Here is a 22,385-nt window from a genome sequence, read left to right on the forward strand (position 1 = left end):
TCCACCCAGTGACCCCTTTATATACAATGATCTAGTCAAAATTAGCACACCGACCACCTAAGCTACAAACGTATAACCATTCTATTGCATACTGTTTATTGAAATTATAACTTTTGTAATAATAAATAATTTAAACAATGACTTGGATAAGGTTGATGACACTTTGAGTGCATTTATGTCCGGCTGAATGTTGTAAGTAGCAACCACCAATTTCAACTAGACACACATTTCTAAACGGTTTCTTTCAGTTGTGAGACCCTCGCTTGTGAATCTTTCATAAGTTGCTCCTGAATTAGTTTGAAATCTGTGATTGGCAACTTCGTTCACGCCCAAAATGGTTCAATACCGATTCGGGAATATCCAATTGAATAGTCTCTTCCAATGTTTGATCTATAGATCGTGAGGTTGCAACCCAATAGTAAGTAATAAACAGAAAATAAAAGGGAGGGGCAAGTTGATCATTATTTAAATTGTTAGAACGGATAAACTGGAATATAGTTATAAACAGAAGGCTGTTGTTTACAAAGAAATATAAACAAATATTATTGGGGTTTCCCGCTAACACGTAATAAGTATGAATAGTATTTTGTTTCTGTTCAATTAGTCATTAACTCGTAATTTGCCACCTAATCACTGCGCATGTCTGACCTAATTTGTGCGTAGAGCGTTTGCGAAAATAAGCGTGTCAGAGCAATAATAAAGACAACACACTTGTGGAACGAGTAGCAGAAAGGGGGGGGGGTTAATTACGAACGCACCCTCACTCCCTGCGCTAATATTCTCCAAGTGGGTGACCTGGCGTATTTTCTGAAATAATATAACACTTATCTTTAACATTCTAGTTCATTTATTGATATTTCCATACAATCATATATATTTATTTGTCACCTTTCTAATCAAAAATGTAATTCTAAATAAATATAAAATGCAAGGGAGAGAAACCCAAAAAATCACTCCCACCCCTGCCGAAAGAAGGAAAACATGTTGATTGTAGTACTGGGAAATACATAAGTGAGAGTGTATTGAACTTATCCATATATATATAATTGTAGTGAAGATAGATTTCTATTTGATTATTTGATTGGACCGATATAAAAAAAATTATTTTATCGTATACATATATATATAATATTCAATTCTTGATCCTAATACCTCACGCATTCACTCACGATCACTAGCTAGTCACCTGCTGTGGCACTGGCGGATCCAGGGGGGGGGGGGGCGATCGCCTTCATTTGTAAATAATAAGTAAATACACCTAAACGCTGTCCGATGTGTCTAGTTTTGTGACGTTTTGCATAGGCCGCCAAGTCCAGACTTCACATGCTAGGTTTGACAGAACCTCAGTGTACTGAGAGTCACGGACACGCTGGATACCCTCTACCTGGTTTAGCCGGCTAGTCAAAGCCGTTTCCGGGGTGTTCCCGCTGTGCATGTTACAGCTTCTACAAATTCAAAGAAAAAGACGAAGATAGGTCCCTTTACCAAAGGTGCATGGAATGTGCGCACTCTACTTGACAATGACACATCTGAAAGACCACAAAGACGAACTGCACTTGTAGCCAAGGAGCGCCAGCGATTCAATATAGAAGTAAGACGTGAACCTGGAGTCGGCTTTGCCATAAAAACATCAATAGTATCTAAACTTGTTGGACCTCCTCAAGGAAGTAGTGACAGGCTCACGACCCTAAAGCTGCCTTTAGAAAACGGAAAGAAACACATTTTCATTGTTAACTGTTACGCATCCACCATGACCAACCCAGATGATGTCATAGCAAAGTTCTACGAAGAACTAGACTTCACCATACTTGATATTCCAAAAACATAAGCTACTCACTCTCGGTGACGTCAACGCAAGATTCGGCTCTGACCATCACATCTTGAAAGGAGTCTTAGGCGAATTCAGGATAGGTCAGTGCAACAGCAACGGACTACTACTATTCCAGACCTGTGCTGAACACAAGCTGCTCATAACAAACACAATATTCGGTCTCCCAATGAAAAACTTCCTGGATACACCCCCGCTCAAGACACTGTTATCGCATCACTAGACAATCCGACCGTCAGGACATAAGTGTCACCAAATCTTGCTGTGGTAGATAATGTGGAACAGACCACCGCCTCATCATCACGAAACTAAACATTCGTATTCAACTAAAGAGACGTCTACATGCTATCCATAGCAAAGCATTAAGCATAATCGGACCTATGGAGAGAAAGCATCAAGACTGGTTTGATGATAACACTACTGATATCAGAAAACTATTAGATGAAAAGCACAAGCTCCATAAATTGTATCTGAACACCCAAACTCCCATTGCACTAAAGAACCATTTACAAACATCCGTAAAATGTGCAAATACAGTTAAGCCAAATGTAAGATACCTGGCTAAGCAAGAAAGTGGCAACAAAACAGGAATTAGCTGACGAGCACGACATGAAGAAGTTCTTCCATGCAATAAACGACGTCTATGGACCAACAAAGTCAGGCTTATCCCCTCTACTAAATTCTGATGGGATAATCCTATTGACAGATAAGAAAGAAATCCTAAAACGCCTGGCTAAACACTTTGAAAAGGTTCTCAATACACCTTCCATTATAAATAAAGCGGTCATAGACAGGCTACAGCAAGTAGTAATAAATGAAAAAATGGATGACCCCCATATGCTAAAGTAAACCGAACTTGCCATTTAACAGCTCGCAAGTAAAATAGCCTCAGGAGCTGACTCCATTCTCACAGAGATCTACAAAATAGGTGGATAAGCCCTGATTGAAAAACTTCATTAGCTGTTCTTAATTATGTGGGAACAAGAGTCAATACTAAAAGTCTTTAAAGATGCCACAATCGTCCATCAATACAAGCGAAAGAAAACCGCCAAATCTGCGACAACCACAGTGGATATCTCTTCTCTCTATTGCTGGGAAAATTCTCGCATCCTACTAAATCGGCTCATGCAATACCAAGAGCATTGTCTACTACCAGAAAGCCAGTGCGGCTTTAGTAAAGAGCGTGGAACCATTGACATGATCTTTGCGGTAAAGCAGTTCCAGGAAAAATGCCAAGAACAAAATGCTGGCCTCTTTAAATATATATAGACCTAACAAAAGCATTCGACACTGTTAGCAGAGAAGGATTCAGAAAGCTTATGTCAAAGTATGGAAGTCCACAAAAACTCATATCCAAGGTGAGACTATTTCATGATGGCATGAGGGCGCGTGTGGAGAACCATCAGAGCCCTTCGAAATATCAAATTGGGTAAAACAAGGCACACAAACTGTTCAGTGTTATGTTCTCTGCTATGCTGACAGATGCATTCAATAATAGAGAAAACAACGGGTTAAATAAAACATATAGATTTGATGGTGGCCTTTTTAACCCGAGGCGGCTCAAAGCAAAATTAAAAATAAAATCAGCAGTAATCAGGGACTTGCTATTTGCTGACGACTGTGTCCTAAATGCTTGCTCTGAAAATGATCTGCAGAGCATCGTTAGTGACTTCTCAAGAGCATGCTCAGACTTTGGCCTTACCATTAACACAATTCTAATATTTGCCTGCTCCAGGGAAAGCCTACTCGGATCCCAGCATCAAGATAAATGGACATGATATAAAAGCAGTGGACAAATTCACATATCTTGACAGCACACTCTCCAAAAACGGAAAGATCGATAATGAAATCGACCTGCGTTTCGCCAAGGTCTGGATCACCACAAATACAAAGCTAGGGATCTATCGAGCTATACAACCCACAATGTATAAAAATATTAATTCCACACTAAACAATAAATCACAATATACGATAATATACAATCCACACTAGGCGAGCTTCACTATTACTGTTCCCTTATTCGTAATGATTAAGGTTCATCTCGTAGAACAGTTTTTCATATGACTGTGGAGCCCTATCTTTGGAGAGACATTCCCGTCAACATGTATCGCAGGTTAAGGTGGCTTTCGCTTTGGTGGTAGAGGAGCTGGCCTTATTTCTTTTGTATAACACACTATTCTTTCATAGTTGAGGCCCATGTTTTTTTTTTCATTGTCCATAGCTTTCTTAGTCACCATCTCTCTTCAAGTAGTGCGGTCTAGGGCTATGTCTTCCCAATGGTCAGTATCAATGTTCACTGTCTAGTCGTCCCGTTTGATTACATCCACGTAACAAATGTGGGGTCGACCAGTTTTTCTTTAGCAAGAGGCCAGTTGCCCGTAGAGATTGACTTTTGGGCGTTGTCTGAGGACTGTAAAGATGCCGGCAAGTTCCGTTAGCGCAAGGATCTCAGTATTACACACTCTCTCTTGCCATGCGACTTGCAAGGCAGCGCAAGTGGAATGAGTTTAGTTTTGGATTAGTCCGCGACTCACTACCGTACAGAAGCGTGCTTAGCACGCATGACTTGTAGACCTCCATTTTGGTTACTGTGGTGAGCTTCCTGTCTTACCAAACTCTGTATTATCTGAGTCTAGCAAAGTTTGATGCATCCACTATTAACACTCATTTTTCGTATCATTGGACACAACAGTTTTATCTATTTAATCCATTTTTAACCTTTCTCATTAAGGATAATAAATATGCTTTAACAAGATTTTTTTTTATCGGTATAACTGAAGAAGAGCTTAGTGTTATTAAACTTTAAGGATAACTTTAATGGACATTCCATATTTTAATTTGCTTCGCAAACTTGAATCAAACAAATGTTTAACAATGTTCTGACAGAGTGTGTTTTATTTCTTTTTATTAGCAATATTGAACATTGCAATGAATTGAATGACTAGCAGCTTTCTAACAATTTTCAAATAAAAAAAATTGCTTGCCTACTGTTTCTTTTTAGACACGTTCGACATCTTTTATTTCGTCTCTCAATTTCGGATACATACAAAAGTGTAATGTTTGGTTGTGAAATACCCTAATGAATAAATGTGTCATGTTTTTTAAAGAAAGGTTCTAGTGTAATAACGCTCTTAAAAACAGCTAAAGTTTAATAGCAATTAAAATTAAAATGATTAAAAAGTACTTCCACATCCATTTATTTACGAAACACATTTAGAATCAGCTCTGTTTTTTTTTATTTGGCATTTTATATTATTTCATTTGGCATACAATAATTATATTTAATATGTTTTAATTCAATAAAAAAACAACAACGGGATTTTGAGATCAATGGAGCAGATGTTATATAGGTTCCGTGTTTCTTAGACCCACGGTTAGAGTGTCATCTTGATGTTGTCAGCACAAAGAAAGCAAGGTGCCCATTGGAGTTAGACATAATCCGAGTGGTGCTTAAACAAATATCAACATTTAGTTAAGGCTTCTTATAAAACTTCTAAGCAACACATTTTAGTGAGTTAAAGAAATAGAAATGTTCAATATTACTTCAATGGTATTAAAAACTTTTACATTGTGATTGGAATCTGTTATTTTAATCGTCATGATAAAACTTATGCGGGTCAAGGTAAGCATATTCCTGGTCTTTAGTTTACACATCACTGATCTAGACTCAATATAATGCATGTCGCGGGTCAAGGTAAGCCTATTCCTGGTCTGTAGTTTACACATCACTGATCTAGACTCAATATAATGCATGTCGCGGGTCAAGGTAAGCCTATTCCTGGTCTGTAGTTTACACATCACTGATCTAGACTCAATTTAATATATGTCGCGGGTCAAGGTAAGCCTATTCCTGGTCTGTAGTTTACACATCACTGATCTAGACTCAATATAATGCATGTCGCGGGTCAAGGTAAGCCTATTCCTGGTCTGTAGTTTACACATCACTGATCTAGACTCAATAATAAATGTGTGCGATCAGACATACTTTTACCAATTGTACGGCTTGAATTTGACTTCGAGAGATGAAGCCTCCTCAAACCAATACATTAGTGCTGGATATGTGCTTACAAAATAGAAGATTTTATAATTACGTATTATAATTATCTAATGTTAGTTTTAAATCTCTAAGCAACGACCTACTTCTCGCCGCAGATTATACAGGGGGAATGATTCAGCTTATTCCTTCATATATGTGAATTTCGAGATCTTTTATTTGTTAGATACCAAACTAAATAAATTATTTCTATGGTAAATTAATTAAATAGTAATTGTTTTTTGTATTTTTATATTGATTCGTTATTATTTTCTTTATTGATGCTTGTTTTGTCAAGTACAAGAAATAATTGTGCAGAATTTTGACTTGATTCAAGATTAAGATTTAGAGAAATAACGTGCACAAACATGTAATCAGACTTTTAAGCTCATACAGAATATTGATTATGCTTAATTTCATCCTGTGACAAATTTCATCTTGAATCTGATTATTCACAATGTCGGATGCAATGTGCTTTATTTAGGCATATTGCTTTTTGGCGTTATTAAGAATAATCGCGCTTCTAATGAAAAATCTTTTACTGATAACAATTATGAATATAGTTAAGAGTTGATGAGTCAATTTGTTATAACAAAGCTCAATAAAATAATTACATAGACGATTTAAAAAGACCACTTTGTATGCTACATCTAGTTCTACCATCAATTTTGATCAGTTTAGAATAAAGCACGTAGCCTTTTGAAAATGTTGTTTCAATTATAAAGTCAGCGTTTCTCAAACTGTGGTGCGCCCTCCATCCACCTTCTGGCGCGGTGACAAACAGGCGCGAAGTTGGTTTCATTGTGCTTATCAAAAACAAAATAGCTGTTGTAGTTATAATGTAGATTTAAAAATTAGTCAAATAAAAATAATAGTTTTAATACTAATAATAAATAGGTACATTAAATGAAGTCCTTTCATCTATTAATCAGGAGCTTTCAGACTGGCTTTCTGGATAAGCGTCTGCACCAAGATTTTCATAACAATCTTTGAAAGAAGACTGAGAGTCTAGCGAGTACTTTCTTACGTAGCACTGACGTCACAACGGTTACATTTCTCCCGAGTGACGTACCATCGTTCACTTTTTAATTCAACACTAAGGTCTCATTCTAAACATCATTACCATCTTTTGAGCAAGCCAATTACGAACGTATAGTGTCGAAAGCCTAATGTATTCCTCACAACATTTCCAAAGCTTTACTTTGAATTTGTGACTTTCTCTTTCCTTACTAAGAGTAAAGTGTGCCAGAGACCAAAAGATCATAAATTTCGGAAGGTTATAAAAGGTGAAACGGGCTTTTTTTTAGCTGGATAAGGGAGAAGGCTTATAATGCAGGAAGACGCGTGATCAAGATGATTACAGGCTTTTGAGCTTGTTACGATAGGGGGGTGGGTCACGTATTTTGAGAAACATTATAGAGTATGAAAAAAGTGACATATGTTTTATAATTTAGAAAAAAATGTTATAATTGGATCTTATTTAGTTACAATAACACCAACTACATTTTAACATTAACTGAGCAATTATAAATGCAAGGCTTTTATTTTCAAAGTACTATATGAAATAACAGATATGTAATGTGACATCAGGTCATCATCAGGGCAGTTTCAACATTCTAATGTGATCTACAACTATAATCCTAAATCAAGTCGGTTTTGTAAAATACTGTTAGTCATTTGTCTGCACTACTAGATTGTGGATTGTGCAGACCAAAAACCACTCTTTAGGAGTAACAGTGGTACCCCCTCTGGAAGTGCTATAAAGATAAACTAAGGCTTCTCATTAGCTTAAAGAAAGTAGCTGGCAGCAGACGATCTCTGACAGAGACAATTAGAGAGCTTTTACAAAGACTGCAGGGCACACATTTAAGGCCCATACGAAAGCCCTTGTAGAAGACAACAAGCAGGAGACGAAAAGAAATTTTTAAATAGACTCATGTCAGACACCGGCTTAGTTTGCATCATAGGTGGAAAAATATGTAGGCCAGGAAATACTGCTCTCATAAATACCCTTGAATTTAAAATATGGTTCATTATTTTTATTTACAATTGAGGATACATCTTTAGAACGAATTTTAATTAGTCCCCCCAAAAAAACAAACTATTCCTTGATTTTTGCATAAACATTCTGATGATTAAGGCTGTAGCCACATAGCTAAGGTCTTTTGACATTTCTCTCGATGAGAGATAGCATAAATCAAATAAAGTTTCTAATTGTATTTGTTTAATTATTTTTAATGAACTTACCATAATATATATAAGACACATTAATAACAAATTCAAATAACGATTCCCTTTAAAAATAAAAGGCCACCATTTTGAGGTTTCACATTCCTTTTTACATCAAAGTGGAGAGATTCTTTTAAAATTACATGCGGTTTCCAGGCTTAAATAATTTGCAATAGATTTATACTATCGATTCATGATGAAAAATAGATTTGAAAAATATATAAACACTTCGGAGTATCCTTTTTTTTGCACGTAAAACACTACAGCATTTTGTAGAAGCCATATAACTGTATATATTTTTTATAGTCAGGTAATGCATTGTAATGTTATTTATATTAAATTCTTATTTTAATTACAATTTATTTATAAGCTTATATTCCTATTTGATATTCAAGGAAAAGGTGAAATAAAGTACACACGTTAATATCTCTGCTACTGTAACACTCGCACCACCTTTTCAAATAAATCTGTTGCCATCGAGATATATAGAGATAATGCGTTAACACTTACTGAAGCTTTTGATGTTATCTTTTGAGGGCTTGTGTCGAAGGAGGTGGGCCAAAAATTATCAGCTTCACTGTTAAAGAGATAAAAACATTTTAAATAATAGAAATAAATATTAAAAGTACGACAAACAAACATTTACCATAATACTATAAACCAATATTAAGCACCTATGATACATTGGCAAATCTTATATTTTATGGTATTAGTGTAGCTGAAACTCAAATTATGTTGTACTTCTATACTATAAATAGTGGTTGGGCTAAAATGGAGGCATATGTTGATCATATTTCCTACTCTCTTTAGTGCATACAATTCCATTCACCTTATATTTTAAAGAATTCAACAAAATAATTTTAATGCAGATACTGTTTTTTAATTCATATAGTTAGAAATAAATGTATCTGAAATTAGGCATGTTAACTAAAATTACTTGCCAACTCAATTTTAAATAACTAGTCTTAGACTATGTATTTGAAGTTAACTTATTTGCTTATTGACAGTGCTGGAGAGACCTATACATATATATATACGTATTTATAGGGAGCTTTCTGTTACCATGAGAGCAACATAGACTGCGTGAAGGATTGTGCATGAAAGTGAGTGTTTGTCAACCTCTACATATCACAGTCACACTTCTTCTCACTCACCTTTGTCAACTAGAGTATAAACTAAATAAAACAAAACAATGGTAGTCCTATGGGTGTCTTGACTTATTAGTTGTCCTCTATATTGTACAAATCACTACATTTCTAAGTCACGTGCCATAAACCGCCTAAATATAGGGATTGCCCAGGCTGATGGTGATAGCCGTCTAGGGGATTCGATCACTGGGAAGCGACTAACAGCTTCAGTTCAATCTTTTAATCAGAAGTCATCTTCACCTTATTAATGGGGCACTAAATTGCACTCACATGTATGAAAATAGAAAATCTCCAGTGAGTTCTGGCATTCCAGCGGAAGAAGTTAAAGTCAATCAATCACTTCTGCTCCCTGAACTATATAATCTCCTCTGCCGCTGCTGGAAACAAGGTCATGTTCCACAGAACATGCGTGACGAAAAAATATAGATCTAGTCACAATATATAAGAACAAAATAGATCGGAGTGGCTGCAACATTTATAGAGGTATTTTTTGTCCTCAGCAAGGTTGGCAAAATCTTTGTATGTGGCACTATCCAGGCTTCAAGTGATAGCTTCTAGGGTAAACCCAAAGTCTCAATGTGGTTTTAGGAGTGCAGATCCACCATTACATGATCTCCTTTCTACAACTACTGCAGGAGAAATTCAGAGAACTGACTAAAGTCTTTGACAAGGTCATCAAAAGTGCCTTTTAAAACTCCTAAGAAAAATAGGTTGTTCTTTCAAGCTACTGAAGTTTCTTAAGCTATTTCATCAAAAAAACAAATTGTACATTCAATGGAGTCCAGTCATCACTTTTTGATGTTAGCAGTGGTGTCAAGCAGTGATGTGTGCACACACCTGCTCTGTTTAGCATATTCTTCTCATGCATTATGCTGACAGCAACATCAACGAAGGTGTATTTCTCCATACAAGATCCTCTGTAAAAACTCTTTAATGTATTAAGGTTGAAGGCTAAAACACAAATTAAGAAGGTACTTATCGTGACATTCCTCTATGCTGATGATGTAGCTATTGTGGCTGACTCTACTACTCAGCTGTCTGCTGCTTGCCAGAAGTTTTGATTGAATATTAGTCAAAGCAAGACTTAAATACAAGTCCAGAACACAATTACTGCACCTCTTGTAGCCATTAATGGTCAAATATTCGACATTGATGACTATTTTCGCTCTCTAGGCTCAATCATGTACAACAATTCACTGCTGGATAAAGATATTAACAACTGGATAGCCAAAGCAATGAATGGCACCATGTAATGATAGCAGAAAAAATTGTGGGGCAATACCTTGCTGACCAAAAATACGAAAGCCTTAGTCTACAGGATCTGTGATGAGCACTTTGCTTAGCGGAAATGAACCAAGGTCAACTTTCTCGTGGCTGGAAAAAGTAAGCTATATAGCTTCCACATCCGATGCCTAAGACGGATCTATAAAATAAGGTGGTGGTGAAATTACCAATGATAAAGTGCAACGAAGAACAGGACATCTTCTGTATTATTAGCAACAGAGACCTTGACTGGCTTTGCTACCTTCATAAAATGCCAGAAAGTCAACTACCATAACATATCGGTATGATTACCTAACAGATGGCCGGAGAACTGATAGTCGTCCACAATACTGTATAAGGATTTATGCACTCGCGATATGAAGTTCTTAAAAATCGACACGAACAGCAGGGAAACTTCTACTCTAACTGATCTAATTTTCACTTAAAAATAGCCTGCCGATATCAAATCATACATGACAGAAAACCTTTTTTTCTAAGAAATTGAAACTTATTATATATTCAATTAATATCTACTAATGTCTTGCACGATGTAGGGTTTGCTAAGTACTCACATTTGAAAGCAATCCTACGGTAAAAATGTATTTATTAAATCAAGTTGTATTAATTTGCTTGACATCAATTATTTACTGAAAGGTTATCATTAGACTTTGAATCTCAGAACCAATATCTTCTGTTCTTCACTTACAAGAAAATGGCTAACTAAATGTTTAGACATAAATAAATAAAACAAGATTACAAAGACAGTTTGTGTGGAAACACAAACTCAAAATCGGCCCCCGAAGTGGTCCACCCAGGCAGGCTTCAATATTTTCAGAAAGAACATCCAAATGAAATTATATCAAAGACAAATAAGAATGGAGAAAGAAGGTTGACAGATCTTGTGTAGTGCCCCAACGGTACAGCAGATCAAAGGATAGGTGCAAGTGAATGCAAAGTTAGATGTGAACCTGGCCTAACTAGTTCCCCTTTCAGACCTTGTGGTCTATAGGGCAGATAATGTAAAGTTCATCTGTTTTTGTGGCCTACGGTTAACGAGTGTGTCATGTAGCCAGCACAACGACCTACCGCCTTTACTTTTCCCCACTAATATCAGGTACCCGTTGGAGCTGGGTGGACTCAGAGGCGCCTAAGGATTCCGAAGTTGAAAATCCCAGTCTTACCAGGATTCGAACCCGGGGCCCCCGGTTCAGAAGCCAAGCGCTTTACCGCTCAGCTACCGCGACTCTCCTGGCGTAACTGAAGTCTTATAATTGATGTAATTGTTTTGAAAAGGACCAATCTCTTATTCGAACGCTCAAAATAAAACGGTGATCCTCAATAAAGAATAAGTTCACGAAAATAAAGTTTATAAGATTACTATTCGTTTTAATTTAGGTCTAACTTATAATGCATACTAATTAGCTTTTTCTCTTAACAAACTGCTTGCATAACTAATTTTAAAAATTAGATTTTTCGCTTTCAGAAAAAAAAGTAGCCGTTGCATCAGAACTTTGAATGGTCTAAAATATTGTGATGTCGGATTTTCAATATCTTTTCTAGTTTACGAGATCTAAACGGGACGGACGGACAGACGGACAGACGGTCAGACGGACAGACATTTCGCACAAAACAAATAGCGTCTTTTCCCCTTTCGGGGGCCGCTAAAAATAACGTTTTCTATTCAAGCTTTGTATTGAATAAAGTGAGCTTTGTATAGCTTCTGTCTGTTATTACAAAAATGTTACCAGCTCCGAGTGTAACTCATGGTGGTAATAATCATTCCTGTCTTTATCTACCCCTTATGGGTTTCAAAAGTGAGCTCTTAATTTAAAAGGCTATGTGTAAATGACCCTCGACCACCTAATGTTCACAAACATGGAGAATTAGTCATAATAATTTTGCAATATATAATTCAAATTAGATTTAAAGCACACATGCAACATCGATTTTAGGAAAGTTGTATTAACAATGTTTTTTTATTTGTAATAATTTTATATATTATTTTTATTATTAATATTCTGTTTTATGAAATATTAAAAGCCAATCTACAAAAAAAAATAATTTTTAATATTGATTTTTTATGACATTTCTTAGTAAAATGTTATATTATCTCTGTGCCTTAAGAAATATATATGGTTAAAAAACAATGACAAAGTATGTTGCTTATACAAAATACTTACATATTATTGGATTCGACTGTAAAATAAATGTGAAATAAAATTTAAAATATATGCACAATGCTTTTAAAATAAAACATATTGATACAATTCAATGTCTCACTATTTCAATCGACTCTATAGGGAAATAGAGTATGGAATACGTCAAACTTGGACAGTCCAACCTCAGTGCATTAAAAACCTTTATTTCTAATGTGCATAATTCAGCTTTAGTTTAATGGATTAAATAATTGTTTTTGAAACATAAGAACAGGAGGGACCTGATATTTTCAAATTAATTCCTTCTATTCTTGACAAAAGTATATGTTTTACTTTGGCCAGTTAATCTAAGATGGTACATAGTAGCTGACAAGTGTGGCGCTACATCTTTGAGTTTTATGTTAACAGCTTAATTTTTTAATTCATTTTGGTTATTTGTAACTAAAGGAATGAACTGTATTATAAATCATTTTACAAGCATTTAAATTAAAGATAATTTATTAAATAAAGATTATAGCATATGTATGGGAATATTTAAATGTACAAGAAATACCTAAAGTTTATTTACTAAAGATAAAGACTCTATTGATTCATTTATTTATTTACAAATCTACATTAACTTATTTCTCTGTAAAAACACAAAAACAAACACTAATCATTTAGGTTCATAAGCTTATCCACTTTAGACAGTATATAAAATTTTAGTGATTGTAAGAAATAAAAAAAAAAGATATATGTATCTACATTTTTGTATAAATCAAATAGGGTATTAGGGTTTTAACAGAAGAGCCATCAGATGCCAAGAGTACTTGTCAATTGTAACTAATGTTGAGTATTAAAACATTGCATTGCAGTGGTTTGGATAAAAGAAAATTAATAGTTAAAAAAATCTTTGCGAAGACCACACGAACATAACATTTGTAAAGACTGAAGTACTTCTCTCAGTCAAAAGCCCTAAGTCAATGTTGATGCTTAAAAATCCCACTGTTTATTTTCTTTCCTTATAAAATGTGTTTCATTTCTAAATTTTTATATTGATATGCTTCCCTCTTAAAATATTTGTATATGTTTACATTTCATTTTTAATGAATTTTATCATAACCATTTTTTTTGTCAAGAATGAGGACTAAAAAAGCTCTCTTGTTTTAAAAAAATACAGCATCGGATAATGAGAAAGAGACAATAACTTTATACGCTTTATGTATGTAATAATAAATGATTTTTGTGAAAAAAATATATAACTATCATAAAAAATACTTTTATATTTCATTTGCAGACTTTTACACTGTCGGCAAGGTTTCAGTTTTGATTCCATAATCCAAAATTATATTAAAGTTTGGTTTCATAAACCATACTTTGTTTGAATTATGAAGGGCATGCATTTCCATTTAATTCTACTCCAAATTTTCTGATAACAAACAATTTGTTTTATTTTAAAATGCAAATGGAAAAATTGACTATTACTTTAGAAAATGGAAAACAGTTAATGAAAAAAGAGTTAAACTACAATTTGAAGATATTTGTAGACAAAAATAAAAAAAACATACCAGATCCTTCAGGATTAGAGGAAACTGAAAAATATTTGGAAAAAAAAATAAAGAGTTTAAATTAACATCTAAAATTCTGGATTTTTCGTAATATATTTTAACTCAAAGAATTGACATATGCTGATATTTAGAAGTATTATGACATATGGATAAAGGTTTACTATACGGTTCTTATTAGCAGAAGTATCGTCATAATGGATATAAGTACTGCAATATAAACAAAATAATTTGAAGTTATTTGTCTAAAATAGCATCTAATAGGACTTTTTTCTAGCACTTGGGTCAGACTGAATTGTTATCATTGACAGCAGAAAAGGCTATTGGCATCTAAACCAGTAAGCTATGGGCTTGTTAGTCTGGTCTGTCTTCCCATTTAGGAGAAGAACTCTGAATTCAAACCTCTGCTATATTGTAACTGGAGGAGGCCAGAGATGAAGATGAATAGAGCAGAATACTTCTTCAACAAAATAATTATTGAAATACTACTAATTATACATTATGGTGTTCAATAATGGACAACCTTCGACCTTTAAAGCTGATTAACAGTTACAAAAACACATGCTACATGTGAAGAAATACTGATATAAGAAACTATACTGAGAACATAAGGACTAAAGGCAAGTAAGTAAATAATAAGATATAGTTATCTATAATACTATCTACCTCTTAGATGGCAATGGCTGAAAGAAATAATTTACTTTTTTCCGTAAAAAGGGTATTTGACCTTAAAAATATTTTAATTAAACTCATAAAAAATACATGGAATCGGATTACATAAACCTCCATCTAAGGCTGTTGATCTATATGCTATACAATTAATTCATAAAATAATGTTTACCTTGAGAGTTTCTATCTTGATTTTTCTTTTTAATGACGAAATAGTAGATTACACCAGCTGCACTTGCCAAAACAACTAATCCTTCTAACAACCAGACAACTTTACCAGAGCCAGCTTGTTGGGGTTTTGGTTGGGGTTCTGGTTGGGGTTCTGGTTGGGGTTGTGGTTTTGGTTCTGATTGGCTTGTTGAATTCACAACTAAAAAAGAATGTCTGTTTGATATACTACATTCTTTACAATTAAATACTCTGTTTTGCAATATTAATAAATATACCTATGTTTCAATTTGCATTGCATTAATATGCATTATATTAATTTATGTATGCAATAGTAGTATATTACTGATAGAAAAAAATGTTAAAAGCTTTTAATTTCATTGCTGCAGGTTTCTGTCATAAACAATGTTTGTTGCTTCCCTTCCCCCTCTTTCTATCAGACTTCGCTTCTACAAGTGTAGGTATCATGCTGATTATCAATATTAATGAAATACATACATTAGACATAAAATAGAGTTTATGAATTTAATACTATTCTAAACAATATTTCCAAAACTGTGCATACATTTTCTAAACAATATACACTAACTTAGATAATTTATAGATTGTTTAATGTAAAAGAAATTAATTTGATAATGTTAAAATATTGTCGTAACTCCAGTGGAGGACTGAAAGGGTTAATGTGTGTGCGGCCTTAGGCCAATCACACAGGTCAACGGCTGTCGATAGACAAGGAACAGTACTGCTAGTTCATTCAAATATAACCAGTATTATGGTCATGTGACAGAAAGCTGTCACTGTCGAGAGGCAGTGTATAAGAAAGGACTGTTGAGTCCAGTAACGCAAGGCAAAGGTACTTTGTGAGTCCTCGAAAATGTAGCTGTACGAGCTAGAGAGACTAGTAATGTTTAGTTAAGCAGCTCTGTTAAGTACAAGAAAGCATTTGAATTTGATGTTGCCTATTGTGTTGAATTTGCTGTCGATGTTTTTGTAATTAAACCGCCAATTTGTTTATTGAAGCTCTTGTTGTCAAGTGGATGTTTTAGATGTGTTGTATTGTTGGGCAGTGTTTGCAGAAGGCCTGATGGAGAAGATCGTAACAATATTCAAACATTGCTAATTAATAACATTTAATTGATTAAAATTGCATAAAAACCCTAAACTTCACATTATTCATTAAAAAATACTATCCAACTAAAAAATAAAATAAAAGAGAAGTTAGAACATGAAACAATTTTTATCATGATTGGTCACAAGTCTTAAGATGGCTAGGTGCAAGTATCTAAGGCATTGCTTTTTTTTTTCTTGTAAGTGTTATTTAAGAAATAGTGATGGCAGCATCAAATATACCAAGTTTTATTTACACTCTTGTTTTGTTTTAGTCCATGTTTAAAGTTTGTAAAGTTGGATACTCAGGACCTTTATCATTATTTTGTAGTGATTTATTTTATTGTTTTTCGAGATGGGCTAACTATACCAAAGATTGAAACACACTCACTTCCGTGTGCACTTTCTAGATTTGCGTACGTGAATATATTGCATTGGATGCAATTTCTGCTTTGCCGACAAATATTGAGTTCACAAAAGGTATCCACACTTGCAGGCCAAACACAACTAAGAGACACGCATGATGACATTAAAAATAGACTTGGACCCTAAACAAAACTTCTCCTCTCAAATCGGCCACACAATAATATCATCAACACAGATGGATAGATGAGCTCTATAAAACAACAAACTTTGTCTCTTCCCTAGCTTTCAACACTATGAAAGAACTGTTCACCATGCATGACAGGGAGAAGAAACCAGCAAACAATAGCTTAATAAAGTCATGGACAAGTCAACCCATATCTGTTTCAAGACTGCCTTAATAAAATCTCTGCATAATTTCCTCTGTAAACATTGACACTATGGACTAAGCTAAATGTCACAAGTACAAGAAGCATTTTCATATAGAAAACAATGTAAACAAATTCTAGTTACATAAAGATTGCTTGCACATTTTTACTCATGAAACTGGATTTTTTTTTTTTAGCTTTTTTTCTAATCCAAACGATTGTATTTTTTATGTTATCAATCATTGAATTTAGAATATGGATAAGGTGTAATAACTGTACTATATTAATTTTTTTTTAAAATAACATAGACCCCTAATAATAATAATTTTGAAATTCTTTATCTGTTGCTTAAATTATACTGTCTGGTTGTATTGCATCTAAAAAATATGCTATCTCATAAATTACTTCCACACTTTTTAAGATAGAACACATCAACTTGTTTCTTATACATAAATGTGTCATTTTCAAGCAATAAACGAAAGTAACTTACATAATATGGTACGAAAATTCTGACTAAAACATAATAAACTCTTGCTGAGGTTTTATAAATCAGCATACTGATGCTTAGGCTTATGTAGATACAGTTTTACTATCTCAAGTCACTCCCTTTTATTTAATAAGGACTCGTCTTTTGTATCATATATGGCCTCCTTAAGTCTCAAAGCGACTAGGGATCATCTCATGCAAATGAGATGAAGGCCTGGGTTTTCTTGTGGCCGGTACGATGTCGCCCATACATTAGTCCCCTTCCCCTCTCCATGCAGCTGATGTATCCAAAAGAACAGCAGTGCATATACAGTTTGGGTCAGCGGCGTCGCAGGTTCTGTCAGGGTGTAGTACTCGGTGCTGTAAACTATCTTAGGGTCGCAAGCTCCAGATTTTTCCTCAGGCTTGACTCACGAAGCCTTTCCAATAAATAGGTATAGCTGCAAGGCAACAGAGGTTTGAATTCAGATTTTTTTCTCCTAAGTGGGTAGCCAGTTATGGCTAACGAGCCTATCCTTCAGTATCATCACGCAATGTCAAATTTTGCTATACAAGAAACACGATAATATCAAGTAATCTGTGCTTAAGTTCCTTCCTTTTTTTCTTCATTACATCAATCATAGTAATGAATTTTTAAATTTTTCCTAAGTTGGAGTTTTTTTTTTCTATTTTACAAAGCCTGGTGAATATTTAATATAGGTATCATAATTTCCTACATTTGGACTTTCTTTACAACACTATTCCCTCCAGTCAATAATTTATCTTCGTTTATGTCAAATTTTTAAGTATTCAACAAAAAAAAAATACATTGTAGTGGGGGTCAATCAATCTCGTAAGCAACTTATGGAGCCATTTTAGAAACAACTGATGTATTTTCCCTTTTGCTTTTTATGATTTCCAATTGCGGGTCGTGTGCTAGTTTTCTAAAATTTATAAGAAGTAATTAAGAAATATGAGTATTAATAACCATAGTCATAAAATTGTATTTTTTTATTACTTCTATTGGAGATCTCACAGATATATCTGAGATGTTGATGCATGAATTTAATTAACAATGCGAAACTATTCCTTGCAATCAAAAACGATTGAGACCATCGCAAAACTCTTAACAAGTCTAGAAATGTATCAAAGTAACCAAAATGCTTTACAACAAAACATTGCTAGTCAGAAATTAGCTTAACGGCAGAGACTTAACCAACAATAAAAGCCTTATTAAATAGAATGATCTTTTTTCCAAGCAGGAAGTTTTATAACTTGTCATTTAAATGCGTACAATAACTAATAAAAAAAAGTTTTCTTTTATGAATTTCAAGTCAACATCTTCTACGGTTTCGTTTTAAATACACACACACAATGTGTCTGTAGACATTTTTCCCAGAGCAGAATGTTTACTTCACTTGTTATCTACATGCTGACTTAGTTGATCTATTTATTGTCACCACTAAAGGAGCATAGAGACACATCGCCTATGTTCCACAGAACTTGGTCCGGACAAGCTTTATTCATCTGCTTTTTATCTCAAGGTCTTCAGCTTTGCTAATGACTAACATTTTTTACAATTTTGGGTGATACTGGAAAATGTTTTATCACAGTGAAAGAATTCAGATTTGTTTGTCTTATTTCTGACCATTTTTTTCAGACTCAGCAATGAAAGTTGTGGTAGTCAGACAAATTTAGTTTGTTTTTTTTCAGATACAAAATCTTAATAAACCATTAAAACTTGCTCTTGAAACCTTGACCTTCCTTCTGTTTTTATTTCTGTTTTGGCAAGCACACTAAGCCTTGAATGTCCCCGATGTCAATCTCTGAATTTAGATTTTTATTAATAATAGAACATTAATATAATCACTAGTGAATATATTAATTATAATATTATATTATATATTATTATATTATATATATTATATTATAATTATAATATATTTAAATAGACAAATTTGCAAAATATCAAAATCTACACATTCTTTTTTATTTTGGAAATTAAAAGAATATATAGAATGAAATGGACATCGGAAACTATAATATACTTTAAACTAAAACTTTTGAGTAGTTTAAATATGGTTCTAAATCAGAGATCTACTAAAACTAGATCCTATAAATAATAAACGGATAGAATGACAGAGTGAGTTAATAAAAGCTTTGTAATACGAAAAAATGTTGTTGTTTTTTTTTTGTTATAAAAAATGTAATTAGCTACTATTTCTTTCGCTTTTAACTAGTCGCATATCATCTATTTTTTGTTTGTTTTAGCCAAAGCTATAAAATCTATTGCATAGAAGTTTACAAAATTCATAACAAAGGTTCATTCAAATATTAGGATTTAGTGAAACAAACTAAAAAAATAGAAGACCTACTTGGGATAATACGAAGAGTGAAGTTTTCTCTGCTCTGTTCACCAGTATCGTTTGAAACTATACAGTAGTAAGTGTTACCATCATCAATTTCTTGGAGCTCAAATTCTAGTTTTGAATAATAATGATGAAGTTCACATCCATCAGAAACAACAGATTCTGATGTGCTGTTAGAACTGATTTTACCAGTTGCTGGATTTTCTTTTGTTGAGCCTTTTGCTGTCTGGTTCCAAGTTATTAAAAGACTAGGAGGACCCTATATGAGCAAAATAGCCACAAAAATAAATCATAAAAAAACAGTTCCAAAAGATGAAAATGACTTAAAATAATTATTAAAAATTCGTATTAAATTATTAATATTTTGTATTTAACATATGATTAAAACATTTTCCCAATACAATGTAAATAAATGTTTGTTTAATTATGATGCAAGGGTTAGATATAGGTTTTGTAGTCTTTGTCCAATCAAACTAAATCATTACCTACATTGATAGATAATAATAAATTGCCGATAGTCGATATGCATTCAGGCTAGATTATAAAATGTGTAAAGAAAACATTATTTAGGAATATTAAAGACAAAAGAATTGCATTTAGGATTCTACATTTACTCACAAATTAATGAACAACTAGGTAGATGCCAACACCTTAAAGTTGGTAGAACAGTGTATTTTGATATTTGAGTTTAATTCACCTAACTCATGATTTTGAGAGTAACTTATTTAATTTTACAAAGGGAGAGCATAATTAACGATTAGGACGTTAGAGCAGTCACCGTGTTGTTACTCTATTATTTCAATATGTATTCATGAATCATTGATACTTGTGATTTATGGAATATTGTGTATATTTTTTTACCCGGTAGTATCAAGATATTTTAAATAATGTACTCATTACAGTTAGTTTTTGCAAAAGGAAAAGTTATTAAGACATTTATGATAGATTATAAAATGTGTAAAATGTGAACGTACAAATATTTTCATCGCGATCACGCCTACATTAGATTTTTTTTTAAATTAAATCACGACTAAAATGTAACCCAACATGGATATCCTGTATAACACTGTGATAGAGGAATGATAAATGTCAGTAATTATGAATACCAACGACAAAAATAAGCATGTTTATAAAGTGGGAGTTAGTATTTTTAAATTCATTGGAATACGTTATACGTGTATAATCTTTGCTTAATCGTTTTCAAAACTAAAAACTTCATTAAATAATATGATCAATCTGCAACATTATTTTTGTGTCAGAAATGTGATATCAAGGTAGCATCATGACATTTTAAAATTACTTACTCTAGTGTAGGTCTGCATCCTGGTGAAGACTGTGATTTTTTATCAAGAAACATATAAAGGACAAAGAGGCCTTTGTGTAGTCGCAGAATGAGCTCTTTATAATGTGTCTGCTCTATTTATGTCAATGTTTCTGTTGTGTTATTTTTATATGAGAAAAACGTCCTTGTAATCACAACAAATTTCCATAAGGATGAATAAAGCAGTCTTAGTCTTATTGTTAGTCTTAATTTCGAGATCGCCTCTGAGTCCTTCAAGCTCTAATGGGTATCTGACAATAGTTGGGGAAAAGTAAAGACGGTTGGTTGTAGTGCTGGCCACATGACATCCTTGTTAACCGATGGTCACAGAAACAAATGACTTTTACATTGTCTGCTCTACGGAACACATGGTAAGAAACAGGAAATGTACCTTTTTTTTTAAATATCTGCACAATATAAGCATTTAAATCCTATACTCTTAAGCGAGCAATTCTTATATATATATATATATATATATATATATATATATATATATATATATATATATATATATATATGTATATATATATATATATATATATATATATATATATATATATATATATATATATATATATATATAAAAGAATATATAAAAATTTTATTTCGGAAACGGCTTTAACGATATTCTTTAAAATTTCACGGTATGTGAATGATAGTCAGGAAAAATTCTCAACTCATTGGCCACTTTGGGAAACTCGAGGTCGACTGTTATATCGGTTTGAAAATGGCTCATTATCGACACGTTCATTTTGGCTAGAATGTTTAATGAATGAAATTTTCTATATGACGTCAATGGGAAAAAAACCTGACACCGCTTACGTCACTAGGCTCACAGCAGTACACTAAGACATTTCTTCGCAAACAATAACAAGTTTTAATGATTCAATTGGCGTAATTAAACATTTGCGCACCATCTTATTGCGCATTGATCCATTATGAAACTATGGAAGAAAAATAATGAAATTAAATATTTTTATGTACTTTATTGTGTTTTAAAGGCTTTATAATTTGTTTACACGTTAATTGCGTACACCCGTAGGTAGCTTTTACTTTTTGTTATTATTTTGCTGGTGAATTAATGCAATGTGTTTAAGCTTCGAAGTCTACTGTCCACATACCAAAACATAGGAAATGGTCATAACACAGCTTATCTATGCCTTACTTGCACAACCAGGGCCGGCCCTAACATTTGCGGGGCCCTACCAGTAAGGGTAGGGATAAGGATAATAAGTGAAAATAAAGATTTTGTATTAGAAAATAAATTCGTATTTGCATTACATTTTTATTAAATAAAAGCTGACGATACCGTTTTTTTTATATCACGCGTAGGACTAGCGTTTACCATATTGAT

General features: G+C 33.4%; 1 protein-coding gene across 1 annotated transcript in view; it reads right to left on the reverse strand.

The window, feature by feature from the left end:
- Window positions 1–4,830: 4,830 nt before the first annotated feature.
- LOC106062657 (neural cell adhesion molecule 1-like) overlaps window positions 4,831–22,385 on the reverse strand; it is a 132,988-nt gene continuing 115,433 nt past the window's right edge. Inside the window, exons 13-18 of the mRNA XM_056009819.1 lie at window positions 19,717–19,969; window positions 15,043–15,240; window positions 14,205–14,228; window positions 12,682–12,697; window positions 8,601–8,667; window positions 4,831–5,277 (exon numbers count right to left, since the gene is read on the reverse strand). Of these exons, the coding sequence (XP_055865794.1) occupies window positions 5,257–5,277; window positions 8,601–8,667; window positions 12,682–12,697; window positions 14,205–14,228; window positions 15,043–15,240; window positions 19,717–19,969 (579 nt within the window). The 3' untranslated portion in view covers window positions 4,831–5,256. The remainder of the gene's footprint in view (window positions 5,278–8,600; window positions 8,668–12,681; window positions 12,698–14,204; window positions 14,229–15,042; window positions 15,241–19,716; window positions 19,970–22,385) is intronic.

The sequence above is a fragment of the Biomphalaria glabrata genome, chromosome 14 (assembly GCF_947242115.1).
Source record: "Biomphalaria glabrata chromosome 14, xgBioGlab47.1, whole genome shotgun sequence".
In the NCBI taxonomy this organism is placed as follows: Eukaryota; Metazoa; Mollusca; class Gastropoda; family Planorbidae; genus Biomphalaria; species Biomphalaria glabrata.